Below are 17815 nucleotides of genomic sequence, written 5' to 3'. Positions count from 1 at the left end.
GCTCCCTTGTCTCGTTGCCTGTTCATTGTCATCCATCATACGTGAGTCTATGTGATCCATCGTACGTGAGTCTATGTCTTCCATCGTGTGTTAGTCTTTGTCCATGACCTTACTCTGGATTGTCTTCGTGCCGTGATTTCCTCGTGTCTCTTGGATTACCTGTTCCTGGTTTTGTTTGAGTTTATTGCTGTGCCTTTTGATTTTCCTTTTTGCCTTCTGTTGGAGTTTAGATTTGGTTTTTGCATTTTTGCCTTTTGTTTATTAAATCCATTATTTCAGTCTGCATCTGGGTCCTCACCTTTTTTGTTTAAATCAAAACCCTGACAATGATGAAAAGGGAGACAAAAGGTAATCAGATTTACTGACAAATCTCATTTAAAATTTGACCCACCCACATTTTAACAGTTAAATTCAAATGCTGTCCATGCAAAATAGGTGGTCCTCACAAAGGACCAAAAAAACACCGGTCCCCACAAAGGACAAAAACAAAATCATGTGTGTGAGCATGCGCATTTGATTAAGAAGAAAAACTGATTATTACGTTGTTTTATTTGTGCAGTACAAACATTCTGATTCATTTTCCAAAGCCAGTGCTGTGCATACATCACATCACAGTTTTGGTGACATTCATTTAAGACAACAGAATTAAGGCTAAAGCACAACTTGATGGAAATAATTTTCTAGATGAGGAAACTAGACAACCAGCGTGAGCATAAAGATTGTGCACGTTACATGCTAAAGAATATTATATGTCAAAAAGGTGTACTTTTTGTTAGCATTTTTAGCATACAACTGACAATATTATGAATTCCTTCTGTGTATATGTGCTACATACATGTGACACTGGAGACAGTACATTGAAACAGTGGTTGCAATTTACTACAGGACTTGGTGTACATATTTGAACAGCAGAGTACACTTTTCCTAATCAGCCTTGCTAAAACCAGTGTGTGGAAAACATGGCCGATATTAATGCACATCTTCCAGTAGAGAATTATGTGAAAAATGAAACCACTGTTAAGTGCTCAGTGCTCTATCTAGCTATTATCATTTTAAATTGATCCACACTTTTGTTGCTGTGTAAGTGATTTTATAACACAGTGTAAGTTTGTAATGCTTTAATGCTCCAATGCTCTGGTTATCAACTTACACTAAAGCCGAGTAGGTAAAGAAGGGAAGAGATTTCACACAGAGAGTAAGGCTGCGATCTTTCCTGCAAACTGTAAACACCAGTTTAAACAAAGTACGTATTAAGCTAAGACCATTTTACAAAGACGATTGTTAAAAACAGACCGACCGCCGTTACATAGAAAATGAAGAACATTTTGTTCAGTCTTTTAGCTACTCTGGTCCAGTAGCCATCCTTCTCTTTTGTCATTTTTTGGAGTAGCTGGGAAAGTGTTTTCTCCATTTCCCTCAGCTCGTCTGAAAGCTTCTCCAAGGCCTGGAAGTCTTCCATCAGTTTGCTGCTGTTGCCCTGCAAAAAAAGGTAAAGTAAATTGGTTTATACCATTATGGATTGTAATATTTTCATTTGACATCTAGCATTTTGTTTCCAATGTTATAATTGCAATTAAAGTGCATCGTAATTCTAACCTCTTTGGCAACAGGCAGTAGTTCAGAAGAGGTTTCACAGGAAGACACATCATAGCTGCAAGCACACTGAGTCCATTGCTGCACATCTGAAAAGACAGGTTTTTTTTTTTCCAAATTGAAAAAGATATCATCCAAAAGAATGTTTAAAACTAAAACATTGTTATATATAAATATAAATATATATATATATATATATATATATATATATATATATATATATATATATATATATATATATATATATATATATATATATATATTCATCCTTAAAGCAAAATGAGCATTCGCATTAAACATATTGCTAAAATCTAAATGTATTAAACTAAAAAAGTAATTATATTATGTCAACAAGCCAGGTTTTCTATTGGATGGAGCCCAGGTTATAATGGCCATACACACCATTTTGATGCAGTCAGATTAAGCCCAAGCCCTCAGAATAACAGTGTCAATTTAGTGGTGACAAAATATCTTGCTTTTTGGATTTATTTTGGATTCAGGAGGGATGTGTTGCAAACACAGGGTGTAGAACAGATACACATAGAAACTAAGAATTGTTAAGAACTATTATTTATTTATCGCACGAGAAACTGAATACTGAAAAATGTAATCGCTCATTTTTCTTATATCCTAGCTTCCATGCCTGGGGCTTTGGTTGCATTAGCTTTTTGCCCATCCATTATTATGCATGTGTGTTAAGTCTGTCCTTTTGACACTGTTTGGTTATTAAAACAAAATTGGCAAGATCTTTTGTAATTAAAGATATTTAATAAATTACAGGTTACGTCATTTTTAAACAGCTTGAACAAATATCAGATAATATTGTGGACCTCTTTTCCCTATTAGCTAGTTGTAAACTAAAAGAAACAAACTATCTTACGGCCTCACCTCCATGATGGTTGGGGAAACTACGTTTTCCCTTTTTGTTACACTCCTCACCCCAGCTTTGGTCTCGCTCTGCCTCCTTTTCTTGAGATAATAAGTCCTTCTCCATCAGATACATGACCAAAATTGTCTCCAGGAGGCTCAGCAACATCAGCGCAAATATCCCAATGCAGTAGAGTGCTGGGAGGGACAGGTAGCATCATTAATGCAGACAAAAAATGACTCAGTTAGTAGTAGAGGTAGTATTTGCTTGTCCTGCTCATATTAAGTGCAGTCCAATAAAGGAAAGACTCCGAGCTTCTTTACCTATAAGTGGAATCCTGTTTGACGATGCTGGCAGTATTTCATTCAGAATAAGTTGTAACACTGTGACAGCGAGCAGCACAGTGACCTGGAAACTGAGCTTCTCACCTCCGCTGTCTGAGATGAGGAAGGAGGCCAAGTCCAGACATAAGAAGAACATGACGGGCAGCAAGAAGTTGACAATGTAGAGAATAGACCGCCTCTTCATGGTGATCTGTGAAATGATGTTATAAGATAATGTTCTGATTACTGCACATCTTGGAAAGGCAACTGGAAATACCATGTTACTGTGAGGGACAAAACACAGCCTTTCAGATAACATGACATTTCACAAAACTGGGAATTCTTAAAATGTGACTTTGAAAATTGGTTATAAGAAATGTTGTAATTTGAAAACAGGAAATAAAGAAAGTAAGGTCGGTTGGCAGGGAAGGATGGGACAGAAAAATGGGGAAAAATGGAAGCACAGAAGATTAGAAAGAAGGAAAGAATAATGGACAGGAAGTAATGGGTGAAAGAAGGAAAATATTGAAAGACATAGGAATAGAAAGAAGGAAAAATGGATAAAAAGGAACATGAGTTACATTGCACTGTGTACATCTCTATCGAGTTATACATACAGTGTAAATGATTTGGTCTTGGCTGACCAGATCAGTGGCGTTGTTGGTGGTTACAGCCATGTTGAGAAACAACCATTCGTACTGGGTCCGCATCACCTCACGAGACCACTCGGTGGCCTCGGAAGAGTTGTCGCTTGCCAGTAATCGAAGTTCCTTGGCTTGGTTTGTTTTTAGGTGAGATAAAGAACAGAATGGATGATACATGGTGAGATCTGTTAGTGTAAAAGAATGATTCATAGCCAAGCTAGTAGAGGCTAACCCAAGCAGAGACAACCAGACGCAGACAGAATTTAAGCAGGCCGTATTTAGGTCTGGCCAATCAAAACTGTTCATTTCAAATGTGGCCAGTTTAAGAGCTTTTACGACATTTTCTTACATAAGCAAGATGATGTTGATCCGAGAGATTCTTGAACGTTACAGAGTCAGTACTGACCAAACAGGATAGTAGTTCACGTTACGTACAATTGGTGAATGATGGCTACTAAAAAATGCCAAACATCTATACCTATATTTATATATGTTTACTGGTGTTGTTTTTATAACAAGATCTGAACCACGTAGGAACTGAAAGAACAACACTTTGTAAGCATTGTTGAAAAAGGCAAGTTGAAAAATTTGATGGTACATACGTCCAGTAGTGATACCAATGGGCAACGTCCTGCTGCTAACATAGGTGTCAATGGCCATTGCATTTGTCAATGTTACTGCCAGCTAATGATATGACGCAATGTTACTGCTTCATTCAAAATGATACAATGTTATAGCCTGTTTGAAAATATATTTACCTAGATGGAAAATTGACAGTATTGAAACTGGTTAATATACCAACCAAAAAGTTTTCTTTAAGGTATTATTTTTTCCCCCAAACAAGTCAACACACACAACTTAATTTTGACTTTGCTAGCTAGCTTATTTTCTACACACACATGAGCTGTGTCTCAATTCGAGGGCTGGATCCTTCAAAGGGCGCGGTCTGAAGGCCGAACTGAAATGAGACGGTCCGGTCTACGGAGGATTTCCTGTTTGTGTCACCAGCTGTTCCTGCCCTTAACTTTGCGTCACCAAAAGCTGCTCCTTTCGCCTAGCAACAGGTAGCTAGCAGCGCTAGCGTCACGTAACTTAACCTATTATTTTAAACATAATTTGTCTCAAGGGCCCTTTCAGGTTTTTTTAAAAATTGTATTGCTACCAAAAACTTTTACATATAGAAGTTTATTCATCGGCCATTAAAGAGTCCGCCATCTTGTTTGAATTGGCGCGCAATTAATCTCTGGATATGTTGGGCCACGAAGGATGCAACCGATGGATCGTGGCCCAGGAAAAGGAGGACACATTTGTCGCCCGCATTTGAAAGAGCCTTCAAACTGGGACTGGGACTCAATTCAAATACTACCTACCTTCGAAGGATGCAGCCCCTGAATTGGTACACAGCTTCAGTACACTTCTGCACTAATGCAGCCACATTTCTGTAACATATAAATGATTTTCTCTAACACTGCCATCATTGGTCACCGTCACTTGGCACACAAAATTTGCAAACATGTCCCTTTAAAGTCTCACCGGTGTATATGACAGACTTGAAGGTGAGGTTGCACTTCTGTATGTCGAAGGGGAATTTGTAAATGTGCATCCTGCAGGAGCTAACCAGCACCTGGTGATTCTGGACCTCAACCTCACCTTTATCATTGATGGTGAGATAAGGACTCGGAGGGGCCCTGTCCTTCTCTGTCCTGCATGAGATCACAAGAACAAAGAAACACACAATCATACATGATGGAAGTTGCTTCCAGACGCTTAAAAAAAGTGAACTAAGTGAATGAGGACGAATACTTTCACACTTACATTTCTTCAATAGTGAGATCTGGCTTCCACAAGATTTCCATAGGAAGAGAAACATTATCAATTCCACAAAACTGATGTGGATCCCAGGAAATGTATTCATTGTGCCATCTCTACAGAGAAAAACAAGCGGTCAAATGAAATGGGCACAAACAGGAAATAACGGAGGTAGTAGGAATTTATAGAGCTCTGAGAAATATATTAAATCTACCATTTAAGAGAAAAATTGCACTTGTCCAAAGTTCCTGTTTTCATCATCGACTCACAGAACTCACCATGCTAGTCCAAACGTAAGGGATGAATTTCTGATCTTTTTCGACCTGTTTACGGAGATAAAAATAATAATCAAAATATAGTTTGTTTTTAAACGAGCTGTTAAGCTAATGGTATATTAGCTTGCTCTTTAGCTTACCTCCTACAAGCCATTCACTGCTTTCAAGTAAGCACTCATTCACACACACAAGCAAACATCGATGCCTTCGTGAGTATTTGGGGTTAAGTATCTTGCCTAAGGACGGTTCAACGTACTGACTTGAGGATCGGGTAACAGAAGTGCTGATCTTCCGATAAGTTGACGACTCATCAGTCAACACTGCAGCCAGATATTTTAAACCCTTATTTTCTAACCTCTCTGTTTCTAGAGATTCTGTTGTCTGCCCTTGTTAGGCATTTTAAATTTAACACCAATCCGTTTTGTACAATATTCCTTAGAGTTTTGGCCCTTTGCCACATCAGGGATTGACTGATTATAGTATAATTAAAAGGGATATTTAAAGTGGACAAAGACAAAAGAGACATTATTATCATTTTATCGATTTAAATTGTGTTAAATAAAGCTTTAACAACTCACCACGTCTAAAATGGCGTAGAGCAAAACCTCCAGGGAAACGTGTGTGGGGTGTTGATAGTTTTTAACAGGCCGGGTCATGGAGTACAGCTCATTGTTTCTGGTCAGCTTCAGGTGGTTTAAAACCTTCTGATAGCTACAGTTATGCTCAGGGAAAACGCCACCTACAGAGAAAACACCAAGACAAATTATCTATGACAAGAAATGTAAATTAAATGAAATGTGCAGATCTGATTAACCTCGTCAGAGCTCTTATGTTTCTTTAGAGAATCCGATGTGCGTTAAGAAACATTAGCCTCTGTGGATCGGTTTCCACTTACTTTGGATTTTTATCAAACAGAGCAAAGCACAGCTCTTACACGGTTTATTTGCAGTAAGAGTTTGTGGTCACAGAAAGGCCATTATGAGTGGGGCGTTGGCTGGACTGTGCGGTTTTATCTCATCTGTCCTTTAATGATTTTTCTATATGATTATGATTATTGTAATCAAATCGGCTTTAATGTTGGCTTTCAATCTAAGATCCATCATTGCCTAAATGCATTTAAGCTCAAAATTAAGGCCAGCGGCAGAATTTTCACTTTAAATCTGCAGTTAAAAAACAAAAGTTTTAAAGTACCAGTTTTTTTTTTGTTTTTGTTTTAATGCTGCTGTTTTAGGTTAAAACAAATGATGGTTTTAGTGTTAAAATGCTTAATTTTTCTTTGTTTTCTGTTTCTCTTTTCACATTTTGACAGGCCAAGTAATGTGGAAACCCTGGACTTCACATTTGTCAACAGGAAATACTTTTCTTCAGACTGAAAGCATTGTGGTGAGTACTGACTTGTGCATTTTAATTCAGGCAAACACATGCAAATAACAACAAGAAGCGCCAGTGTGAAAGTGCAAAGCTTAAACTTTTTTTAAAGTTTACAAACACAGCAGTTTGAGAAAAGGCCGAAGGTAACAATTTAGGCCCTAATTAAGTCAAACTGCAGCATATTTCTCAGGATACACCTGCATGCATCATGCTAACACTGCCCAAACTTACCTGTGAGGAAGAGCAGAAAGAGGAAACCAATAAGCATCATGACTGGAACAACTGTGAGAATCCAAAAGTCTGTGTGAGGTCTGTACACTTGATCTGAATCTGCGTCCCCTCAGTGCTGTCTGGGAATGTCACCACGTCTGTCGCGGTAATAATCCCACTGGAAGAGGGCCGGGCAAACTGAAGGACAGAACCATTGTTTTTATAAATTATCTAATTATTCTGACACTCATCCGGGGATTGGGTCACTCCCACCGTGGTGATCACAGCAGCTCTCAGTGGTTTTAAGGGGGAAAAAAGAGGCAGAACGGTGGCTGGTGGAGGCACAAATGGGCTGTAATGACTTTTTAGTGGTAAATGTGAGTACAATAAGTGCAGCCAGGAACCGTTTTGTCACACACAAAATTATGTCTGAGATGTCAATATGCTGTTATTGAGGTAAGAGAAGCTTTTATGGATGTCCAGGGGAGATATTCAGGTGTTGCAGCAGCACATGGACATAAATGAATAACAATAAGTAGAGTTGTAAAAAGTTACAAAATGTATCTAAGAATAAATAAGACTAGAAATAGCAATGAATCAATCCAACAAAGACCATAAAGAGCTTCTTCCATGTGTTTCTGTAATATATGTTGATGTGGGTGATTCCTATAACTGATGAATTATTATGTAGGAGGGTTATGGGTAATGTAGGATTATGATTCAAAGCTGACTGACTGAAAGTAGAGAACACCACCTAGTGGCGGTGCGAAGACACCGACAGAGAACCATTGGGATTGATTAAAGGTACTGGAAGTCATGGACTGTTCTGTTAGCATGCAACTTGCAACTTTGCAAAACAGCTAAGCAGAATTTCATTTGCTTTGCACATATTTGGTCCTAAAGTAGATAAAAATCCATCCAGACCCAGTTCATCCACAGGTGACCCAGAATCAGTGAACAGATCTACAGTCACCATCAAGCCATCAAAGTCCTCATGATTCATCTTGTGGGTAAAATACAAGTATTAAGAATATAATGATAATCCATCCAATAGCAGTTGAGTCACACCGTCGTGACCAAAAGGATGAACTGACTGATGATTAACAATCCATCTAAAACAATGATACCTAAGCGGTACCCAATTTCATGGCAGTTCATCCAATAGTTGTTGGGATGCCTCAATTATCAAGCTTTTGCCGGAGCTTTAAGAAGATCAAGAGATAACCAAAGTCATATGAACACATGACTTCCTGACCGTGTCTTTTATCTCACAGGATGGTTTAAAACTTTGAGCCAACGTCATCAGGAATCACCGTCTGAGGACCGTGAATGTCCTGAAAGCAAAAAGATTTTACAGTTCGTTCTCACTACAGCAGCTTGTGGCTGAACACCTCAGAATATAATGCTTTAAGTACGTGCGTCATTTCTGGAGGTGTCCTCTAGCTTGCAAAAACAAATTAGGACTTTGGATTTGAAAGTGGCTGGCACATCTTCTTTTCACCTGCTGTCTTCGTCTTCTTCTTTTATCCTGTTGTCTTCTTCTTCTTCTTTTCACCTGCTGTCTTCTTCTTTTATCCTGTTGCCTTCTTCTTCTTCTTCTATTCACCTGTTGTCTTCTTCTTCTTCTTTTATCCTGTTGTCTTCTTCTTTTATCCTGCTGTCTTCTTCTTCTTCTTTTCACCTGTTGTCTTCTTCTTCTTCTTTTCACCTGCTGTCTTCTTCTTCTTCTTTTCACCTGTTGTCTTCTTCTTTTATCCTGCTGTTTTCTTCTTCTTCTTTTATCCTGTTGTTTTCTTCTTTTTCTTTTATCCTACTGTCTTCTTCTTCTTCTTTTCACCTGCTGTCTTCTTCTTTTATCCTGCTGTCTTGTTCTTCTTCTTTTCACCTGTTGTCTTCTTCTTTTATCCTGCTGTTTTCTTCTTCTTCTTTTCACCTGCTGTCTACTTCTTCTTCTTTTATCCTGTTGTTTTCTTCTTCTTCTTTTATCCTGTTGTTTTCTTCTTCTTCTTTTATCCTGTTGTCTTCTTCTTCTTCTTTTATCCTGCTGTCTTCTTCTTCTTCTTTTATCCTGCTGTCTTCTTCTTCTTCTTTTCACCTGTTGTCTTCTTCTTCTTTCTTTCACCTGTTGTCTTCTTCTTTTCACCTGTTGTCTTCTTCTTTTATCCTGCTGTTTTCTTCTTCTTCTTTTCACCTGCTGTCTTCTTCTTCTTCTTTTATCCTGTTGTTTTCTTCTTCTTCTTTTCACCTGCTGTCTTCTTCTTCTTCTTTTATCCTGTTGTTTTCTTCTTCTTCTTCTTCTTTTATCCTGTTGTCTTCTTCTTCTTCTTCTTTTATCCTGCTGTCTTCTTCTTCTTCTTTTCACCTGTTGTCTTCTTCTTCTTTCTTTCACCTGTTGTCTTCTTCTTTTCACCTGTTGTCTTCTTCTTTTATCCTGCTGTTTTCTTCTTCTTCTTTTCACCTGCTGTCTTCTTCTTCTTCTTTTATCCTGTTGTTTTCTTCTTCTTCTTCTTTTATCCTGCTGTCTTCTTCTTCTTCTTTTATCCTGCTGTTTTCTTCTTCTTCTTTTCACCTGCTGTCTTCTTCTTCTTCTTTTATCCTGCTGTCTTCTTCGTCTTTGGCCAATTAATTTCTGTTTGTGTTACCCTCATTCATGTCATAAGCGGCACGACGATGAGTCATGAAGTCGTGACGAGTGCGAGTCCAAATCGCAGGGAAATCTGTTTAGAGCGCCGTATATATGTAAATTAAGACATTGGTTATTGGCTCCAGCCCATCGATTATTGCATTGCACGAGTCAGGACGACAATATACTGGCGATATTTTGTCACAGCCCTAGTGTTGGATATTGAGATATTTCAGTCTTGATCAAAGTGTTGGACCAACAGAAAAAGATTGAAATCCATAAAGCCTTGTTATCATAGCTATAAAAAAAACATCCACCTTTAATAGATGTGATGAAACAATAAAATACAAAAGCCCAGAGGCAATACTTTTTTAAGAACACATACACAGGCAGAGTGACGTCTTTGTCTCCTCTTGGCGCTGAATATATCTTCTGCAATAACACCAGAATCATTTTAGGACGGAACAACGACGGCCTTGTTTTGTAGATGTGGTTAAACACAGAGGGGGGATCAGGTTGTTGAGGACGGACGTGATTGGTTTAGAGTCTGAGTGACAGATGAGCTGTGAGGTGAGAGTAGACTTGAGCAGGACAGGAGGGAAGATGTGTTTGTGTGAGCGGAAAGATAATGTGAAATATAATGAGGTTGGTGGGTAATGTTTTGTGTTTCTCAAAGTGTTAGTGTCAAAATGAAAGATTGCACTTTTATTTATGCTATCATCTCAAACGTTAAGGGGAACATAAATAAAAGCAGCTGTTCCTGTATCATTTTACTTTTTCTTCATCATGAGTTCATATTGTCTCTCGCAGATTGTAGTAGATTCAAAGCAGTTTCAGTTTTTATTTTTGCTTGTAATCCTGTTAGCCGTGGCTCTTAACAATCATCAACTATTTATAAACAATAATGCTCAAAGACAAAGCATCACAAGTGGACACAAAAGGCCTTTTAATCAACGGTAAAATCTCTGCACCACACATTAACAGGATGCACCTGTACCACATACAGATTCACAACAATATAGCTTAAATACAGAATGTTTACATCAAGAATTCAAATACATCCTCGCTTCATATTTTGGAGGACTTACAGTAAAGAAACAGGGACTTTAAGGTATCATTTTTCTAAGTGTGCCATTCGATGAAGATTAGGAGTAGAAACAGCGACACGACTGTGATGTAGAAAATGAAGAAAGCTCTGTTGATCCGAGCAGCCCAGAGGACGGAGCTCCGCCCCTGCACTCTGCAGTTTAGATGCACGTGAACAGTCTTCTGCAGCTTCTTCAGCTCCTCCAGGATCAGCAGCAACACGTGGGAGTCTCCTGACTGAGTGCTGCTGTTCACCTGAATAACCAAGAGTCATAGAGTCGTGTTAGAGCGGGTTTACCTCCAGCTGAGGCCAATAATTGATCACAAACCAGGTCAGAAAAGTGTCTCCAGTTATGCGTCATGACAGCATCTTAAGTTTTAAAAAGCATCTGAGATTCTGCAGGCTAAACACTGGAACATGGTGTTACATTATGTCCTTCACTGATTAATAATGTTGTTTTAACTGCTCAGCTAAACCCTTCTCTAAAATCAGTGCTATCACTTGTCAACTTTTGACCACATTTCCATAAAATTGGCTTGAAAAAATGGGAATTCTCCATCTCCATGTCCAATGAATTAAACATTAGTTTTATTGGTGCTGCTAATTCTACAGTTGGGTGCCATTATTAACAAGATGACAGGACTCAAAGAGCACAAGTCAAACCTAACCCAACTATGAGTTAAGTTTGTGTCTGCTGCTGGTTTTTTTTTTTTTTGTAAACATTTAAGTCATGATTGTTTATTAAAGAATAACAACATTTTTTTTTTCCAAGTCAACGGCATTTTTTTTTTTTTTTACAAAAATTAAACATTTGCATTAAAAATTGCTGCATGTAAACTAACTCTTTGTTTCACATGATTTCATAGATTTGTTAATCATGCATCGATTCTATAAAGGCCTCTGTCCACAACATCAATTTCAGAGCGCTTCTCACCGGCGCCTACTGTTGCTAGGTTAAAGTTGTCTGGCCGCACTTCTGCTTCCCTCGGTAGTGACTGTCAAGCATTTTTAAATCGCTCTTTATGCTTAGAGATATATATATATATATATATACAATATAATATTTGCTTTTATCGAAGGAAATTTAAAAAAGAAAACATAAAAACGATGGAAAGGAATCGTGTCCTGGCGTTTGCAGCAGCTCTACACCTGGAAACTGTAGCTTCTCCTCCACCACTGTTACAATGTTAAAATTTAATTTAGCAGCAATTCTGTCCAAAGTGACGAACATCTGAGAGTTTGTCAACAACAATGACAATTGTTCTTTACAAAGTTGATATCAGAAGTCCCGCCCCTTGATTTTGATTGATTGGTGAGGGAGAAGTGACATTGACGAGCGCCACGGTGTTCCAAAAGTTAAACTATTTTCCACTGAGCGCTTTGAGCTCAGCGACAAAACACAGCTGATGCTGAAGCCGTTTTTTGCGCTGGGGATGCTGAGCGCTGAAAACTTTTAACTGCAGGGGTTTTGTTTAGAAAAAACGCTGTTAGTGGACACAGGCCCTAAGACATAGTAGTAGTTTAAATGGAGAAATAAACACTACAGGGAGTTGAGAGCTGTTGTTAGAGCTTCAACGCTGCATAAAATAACAAAAGGAAAACAAGCTGCACTGGTCTCCTCTGTAATCCTGGGGAACGTGTTTGCTTCCGATGTGAAAACGCACTTTTAATGACTCAAAACTTTAACCTGTCCAGACAACGCATTTTAATACAGAACCACATGGTTTGTACTCCTGGCTTGTGATGAAAACTAAAGCCGTACCTCTTCAGCCACAGGCAGCAGCTCATGCTGTTTTCTACCAGCAGGCACTTTACAGATGCACGAACAGCAGCTCTGTCTCTTCTCCTCTGAAATGAACACAGCATTTTTGTCACAAGAACGACGGCAGTATTTTTCACATTTATGCTTAAAACACTTTCACATAGTTTCAAATCCATTCGTTTTTTTAATTTCATTTTTGTGACTAAATATGAAGTTATGAGTTTAACAATCAAAAACTCTGGGACAGGAAATTCCCCCAAACATTTCCATTCATTGATCAACCATGAAGCTTCTTTAAAAACTGCTTATCTTGATCTCACCTGTGGTACAGTCTTCAGTCTGGACCTTCTCCTTTTGGTCCTCCCAGTCGTCCCTCAGCTGGAGCTTCTCCTGATATGCAGAGTCTTTCTCAATCAGGTATGTAACCGTGATCGTCTCCAGCAGACTGAGCAGCATCATCGCAAAGATCACGATGCAGTAGGTCGCTGAGGAGAGGAAAGAGACAGAATCATTATCCTGCTAAAAGCTGTCCCTTGAAGCGCAGGTGTGTACCTATGAGTGGAGTCTTGTTGGACATGGAGGGCAGGATGTCGTTCAGGATGAGCAGCAGGACGGAGATGGCCAGCAGCACGGTGACTTTGAAGCCCAACTTCTCTCCTCGATGGTCTGCGATGAAGTAGGAGGCGAGGTCCAGGATCAGGAAGAACAGGATGGGCAACAGGAAGTTGATCACGTGCAGGAGGGGTCTCCTCCTCATGGTGAACTAAGAAAACAGGTTCCAATGTAGATTGGAAAAATGACAACAGACTCTTTGACCTCCTTAAAACATATTTTAAAATGAAAGGAAACACCAGCATAAAACTTCCAGAACAGCTATAAAATCTTTAACAATATCTGGACTTTTTGGGGGGGCATACAGTTTGCATGAAAGCAACCTCTCTTCTCATTTATTCAGACTTTTCCTTTAACTTGGCACCCGTGCGTTGACCCCGTGCGTTGACCCCGTGTTGCGTACCGTGTACACGAGCTGCTCCCACTCTCTGTTGTTGAACGTGAAATTGGCGCTGGAGACGGACAGTTGGAGAAACTCCCACTCTCCCTGCGTCTTCAGCACCTCTCGTGAAAACTGCGTCGCCCGAGACGAGTTGGAGGAAGGAAGGAGCCGAAGTTCATCGGCTGAGGTGAAAGACGAACAACAAACAGTCTGAACACCGACATCATGAGGCTTCTTGTATTTAGGCTCTTGACATACACTCAATCTGCCCTCACCGTGGTGTATCGCAGATCCGATGGAGATGTTGCATCTCTGCGTGTCGAAGGGGAACTTGTGGACGTCCATCTTGCAGGTGCTGACCACCTTCATGTCCTCTTCAGAAGAGACTATCCCATCGGAGGAGACGAGCATGTAGGGGTTGACAGGGGAGTCATCCTTCTGTATCCTGTCACAGCAAACAAAATCTGTTCATGGCGTGTTTACAGAGCATGTAAACCACCACCAAGTAAAATTAAACATGAACTGACATAATAGATGATGGAGCTGCACCTGTCACCACCGCAGCGTAATGTGCTTGCTTATAATAACCTGTACTTAAATAAATGAGCACTCAGTGGACTCATCACCTTCTATACAAACACAGGATGTGTTATTAGCAAATATTAAAGCAATTAAATCACGTTGAGTAGCCACAGAGTGCATGTGTTTTACAATAACCGGTTTTACTTGGCTCAGCTTTTTTAAAGTACGTTTTTTAGAAGACGTGTAGAAGAAGTGTTTATGTCCCCTTGAAGTCGACAGAGTATTTCCATAGTTTCTAGCTTTCCTATTGTGATATATTTCTGAGTAAATCGGGACAGGCAGGAGGGACAGGATTTTGTAGAAGATCTCAGTTTCGTTCTCTTTGGCGGCACCTTTGGCGATAAATGGTAACTGTGGGAGCGCACTTCTCAGATAGCGACTGTCAGCGAGGACAATCAAGAGGTACGACCGGAGCCAACCGTGGACGTCACACATGCGACACTGTCTGGATATCTGGGAAGTGTGCTCCCGCTATTATCATTTATCGCCACAGGTGTCGCCAAAGAGAACGAAACTGAGATCTTCTAGATTACAACTTTAAATCAGTTTTTGTGTATCATTAAATAAACTAAGCAGTCTCACATCTCATAGATGAAGAGGTCGGGTTTCCAGAGCGCATCTCGAGGAATTGCAATCTGCGAGATCCCACAAAACTGAGCAGGGTCCCATGAGATGCGTTCATTGTTCCAACTCTGCAGGAAATAAAATGTGAATTAACAGAAAAATAAGACACAGTTTAAGACAAATTTGACTTAAAATACAGAGCAGAGAGTTGGTTTAACTCATCAGAATCTGCAGATCGTTACTCACCAATGTTGCCCAGATGAAAGGAATGAAAGTTTGTGTCTTTTCAGTCTGTGAATTAACACAAAAACACACACACACACACTACTACACACAAACTGTTCAACTCCATGGTATCATTAAGAAGATTAATACACCCGTACCGTAATGCAGCACCTACCACAGCCAGGATGGAGTAGAGGATGATGTCCAGCTCCACCACGGTCGGGTGAGTGTAGTCCAGAACGGGTCGGGTTGCTTTGAACGCATCTTTGTCTTTGGTCAGGTTCAGGTGGTCCAGGACGTCCAAGTAGCTGCACACTTTGTCAGAGGACGTCCCACCTAAATTACATTTTATAGCTCAATTTACCGTGATTTAAGTTAGTTTGCTTTGCTTTAATTTTGACTTGTGTTTGTTTTTTTTATACATTAAATTACATTTCATTTATACTATTTAGCTTTTGTCTGGGTGTAAAGTTTTTTGTTATTTTAAACATGTTTACTGATGTTAAATTGTATTTTTTAAACCTTCTGCAACGGATGGTTTAACTGTTTTTCTTGATGTATTTGTTCAGTGTAAGACAGGAGATCGATCAAAACCAACACATAAAACATCGTCCAACTACATACATTCAAACTTTAGCAGTAGGCAAAGTGTGCCATTGTAGTAATTTGAGTATTAAATATGTATTTTTTTTCTAGTTAATTGTTGGTTATTTCTGTTTTTCTGCTGAACTGAGTTTGTCCCGATAAATTAAAATAGATGCTCCCTTTTTTTTTTCCAGGTTTACAATAAAAACATAATCCACTGTTATATACTCAGCTGTCTAAATAAGAGTAATTATACTCATCCTCTGTGTACATATTTGAAATGTAGATGCTCAGATAAGAGGATGCTTTCTGGATTTCTGCTCCATTTAAAGTCATTTATTTACCTTTTTTCCCTGATTTTTGGTGTCAGTGATGTGAAAAAGCTCCTCACAGACTCCACATACACAAACAGTTTACAGCAGACATAAACAGAGAGTAAGATGGATAAAATCCCTGCAGCTTAAATGATCATTTAGTCCGAGCTGCTTCTGACCTCGAGGAAACAAAAGACACTTTTCAAATATTCTCAAAAAACTTACCTGTGAAGACGATCAGGAGGAAAAAAGCAAAACGCATCATTTGTGTGTGTGTGTGTGTGTGTGTGTGTGTGTGTTGGAGCAGCTTCCAGTCGAGTGTGTGTCCCTGCTCTTAGTTCAGACTGACTCTGTGATGCTTTGATCTGAGCTGAGGACGGACAAGCAGAGCGACTGACACAAGAAACCCCTCCCACTGTGGACAGCATGGATTGATGTTGTAATGGGTTAACAGCGGAGGGGGACATGTAAACATCATAAACACTGACTGATTTGACGTTAGAGGCGGCTGAGATGTAAGATGTTTGAGGAACAAATAAAACAAACAGAAAAGGCCGGGGAGGCAGTTTTTTTTTACTTATTGGACACTGGTGACACACAGCAGTGGGACGTGTGAGAGCACAGCACAAAGCAAATGAGAAAGTCAAATTAAATTAGGTTGTAATTTGGTAAGATGATAATGACATTATGTACACTGTGCCCATTAGAACCCACTTATTGTCCTCAGCTGTGAGGCTAATGGCTGGCAGGAAAGCAATACACCTGATTTATTATTCAAGTGAAAAAGAAAAAGACTCTTTCTGTAAAGTTAGTCCTCACCAATTCATCTTTTATTTCTATTTAAATCGATTCATGTGTGTAATGTGTAATTGATTATTCCTTTGATTATTTTCCCACGGTCGAACACACTGAAAAATGACCAAAGCTCTGACTGCTAATTACTGGTTTTGACCGAGCTGCAACTTCTTGAGCTGAAAAATGACAGTGCCAAAAACTGCAGTCCACTTGAGGCTGACCCCAAAAGCGAGTCAACCCCCACAGATTACTGTATAACTTAGATAACTTAGCATTTGCTAACCCCTTGCTACTTTTTACATAAGTACTTGAGTACAATATGTTGCAAGCAAGCTACTTCTTGCCCTGAGCTACGCCAATAACTTTAAAAACAGGCCAGAGAGGGAAACTGAGATGCAAACTAGGTGTGAATAAAGATATCAGGAAAACATTTAACTGTGACCGTATCTCACATGTGGATATTGGAAAATGTATCATGTGTGAAAGAGTCCTCAGTGATCTTTAAAGCTGTATTTATTATTTGGCCACTTGGTGGCAGCGTAATGCAATGCAACACATCACTGACAAATGATTAAATGGCTGACATGTTAGCAAATAAATGTGTACACATCTGGAAGCAGCTGTGAAATAAGTTATTAGATTCTTTACTGTAGTAAAGTGCAAACATCATCGTCCACAAACACCGCCCCGCAAGAAGAAGTCCTGAATTCAAAAGGTAACGATCGTGCAAATCTGTTTTTGCATGAGGTGGTGAGAGACGTCAACGATCTTTTCTTTGTTGCTTCCCTCATAGTGAAGCTGTTTACTCAATGTTTGTGGAGACTTGCACCGTTGGAAGTAAATTCAGTAATCGCTCACTTTTAGCTCTGTTTTTGGTCTCCTCCCGAGACAATATCTAGCTCCAGCTCCTAAACGTTCACCGGTTGTTTGCTGGTTTGGTCTGTCCACGCTGAAGACAGCATAGAGTGATTTGACCAGCCAAAAGTTGCTGCTTGTAAGCTGATAAAAGAAATGTGCTGGAAAACAGTGAATAGGAGAAAAGGGTGAAAGAATATAGTTTGAAATGATGATGCTAATTTTATTTATTCTTTGGGATATGGAGGAACAGATTATTTATACGGTGACATTAAGACAAATTAAGCTCTCTGGTGGGAAACCAGAGTTTGTATGAAACACGAGGAGAGTTTCAGT

At 39.3% G+C, this 17815-nt stretch overlaps 2 protein-coding genes across 2 annotated transcripts; both read right to left on the bottom strand.

The window, feature by feature from the left end:
- Positions 1–1255: 1255 nt before the first annotated feature.
- LOC138594002 (5-hydroxytryptamine receptor 3A-like) lies at positions 1256–7154 on the bottom strand. The gene is made up of 10 exons (XM_069665093.1): positions 7115–7154; positions 6091–6251; positions 5516–5560; positions 5244–5353; positions 4962–5131; positions 3402–3559; positions 2785–2995; positions 2482–2658; positions 1597–1682; positions 1256–1477 (listed from the first exon to the last, which is right to left on the bottom strand). Exons 1-10 carry the CDS (start codon positions 7152–7154, stop codon positions 1256–1258), a joined length of 1380 nt encoding a protein of 459 aa, XP_069521194.1.
- A 3684-nt stretch (positions 7155–10838) lies between these two features.
- LOC138593073 (5-hydroxytryptamine receptor 3A-like) lies at positions 10839–16091 on the bottom strand. Its single transcript, XM_069663911.1, has 9 exons — positions 16055–16091; positions 15106–15266; positions 14724–14833; positions 13835–14004; positions 13581–13741; positions 13118–13328; positions 12886–13050; positions 12566–12651; positions 10839–11057 (listed from the first exon to the last, which is right to left on the bottom strand). The coding sequence occupies exons 1-9, from the start codon at positions 16089–16091 to the stop codon at positions 10839–10841; spliced, it is 1320 nt and encodes a 439-aa protein (XP_069520012.1).
- Positions 16092–17815: the final 1724 nt, after the last annotated feature.

The sequence above is a fragment of the Semicossyphus pulcher genome, unplaced genomic scaffold, assembly GCF_022749685.1.
Source record: "Semicossyphus pulcher isolate SPU_LCO1_2020_fin unplaced genomic scaffold, fSemPul1.0.p SCAF_16, whole genome shotgun sequence".
NCBI classification, from domain to species: domain Eukaryota; kingdom Metazoa; phylum Chordata; class Actinopteri; order Labriformes; family Labridae; genus Semicossyphus; species Semicossyphus pulcher.
Note: the sequence above shows the minus strand (reverse complement) of the source record. Positions and strands in the feature narration are given on the sequence as shown.

Excerpts from the sequence above, each read along its gene's own strand:
- LOC138594002 (XM_069665093.1), bottom strand. The coding sequence starts at position 7,154 with ATGATGCTTATTGGTTTCCTCTTTCTGCTCTTCCTCACAG. Across the intron at positions 5,354-5,515 it reads CTTACGTTTGGACTAGCATG|AGATGGCACAATGAATACAT; the intron begins GTGAGTTCTGTG and ends TTTTCTCTGTAG. Across the intron at positions 5,132-5,243 it reads GATCTCACTATTGAAGAAAT|GACAGAGAAGGACAGGGCCC; the intron begins GTAAGTGTGAAA and ends GATCTCATGCAG.
- LOC138593073 (XM_069663911.1), bottom strand. The coding sequence starts at position 16,091 with ATGCGTTTTGCTTTTTTCCTCCTGATCGTCTTCACAG. Across the intron at positions 13,742-13,834 it reads CGGATCTGCGATACACCACG|CCGATGAACTTCGGCTCCTT; the intron begins GTGAGGGCAGAT and ends CTTTCACCTCAG. Across the intron at positions 12,652-12,885 it reads GACTGAAGACTGTACCACAG|AGGAGAAGAGACAGAGCTGC; the intron begins GTGAGATCAAGA and ends TGTTCATTTCAG.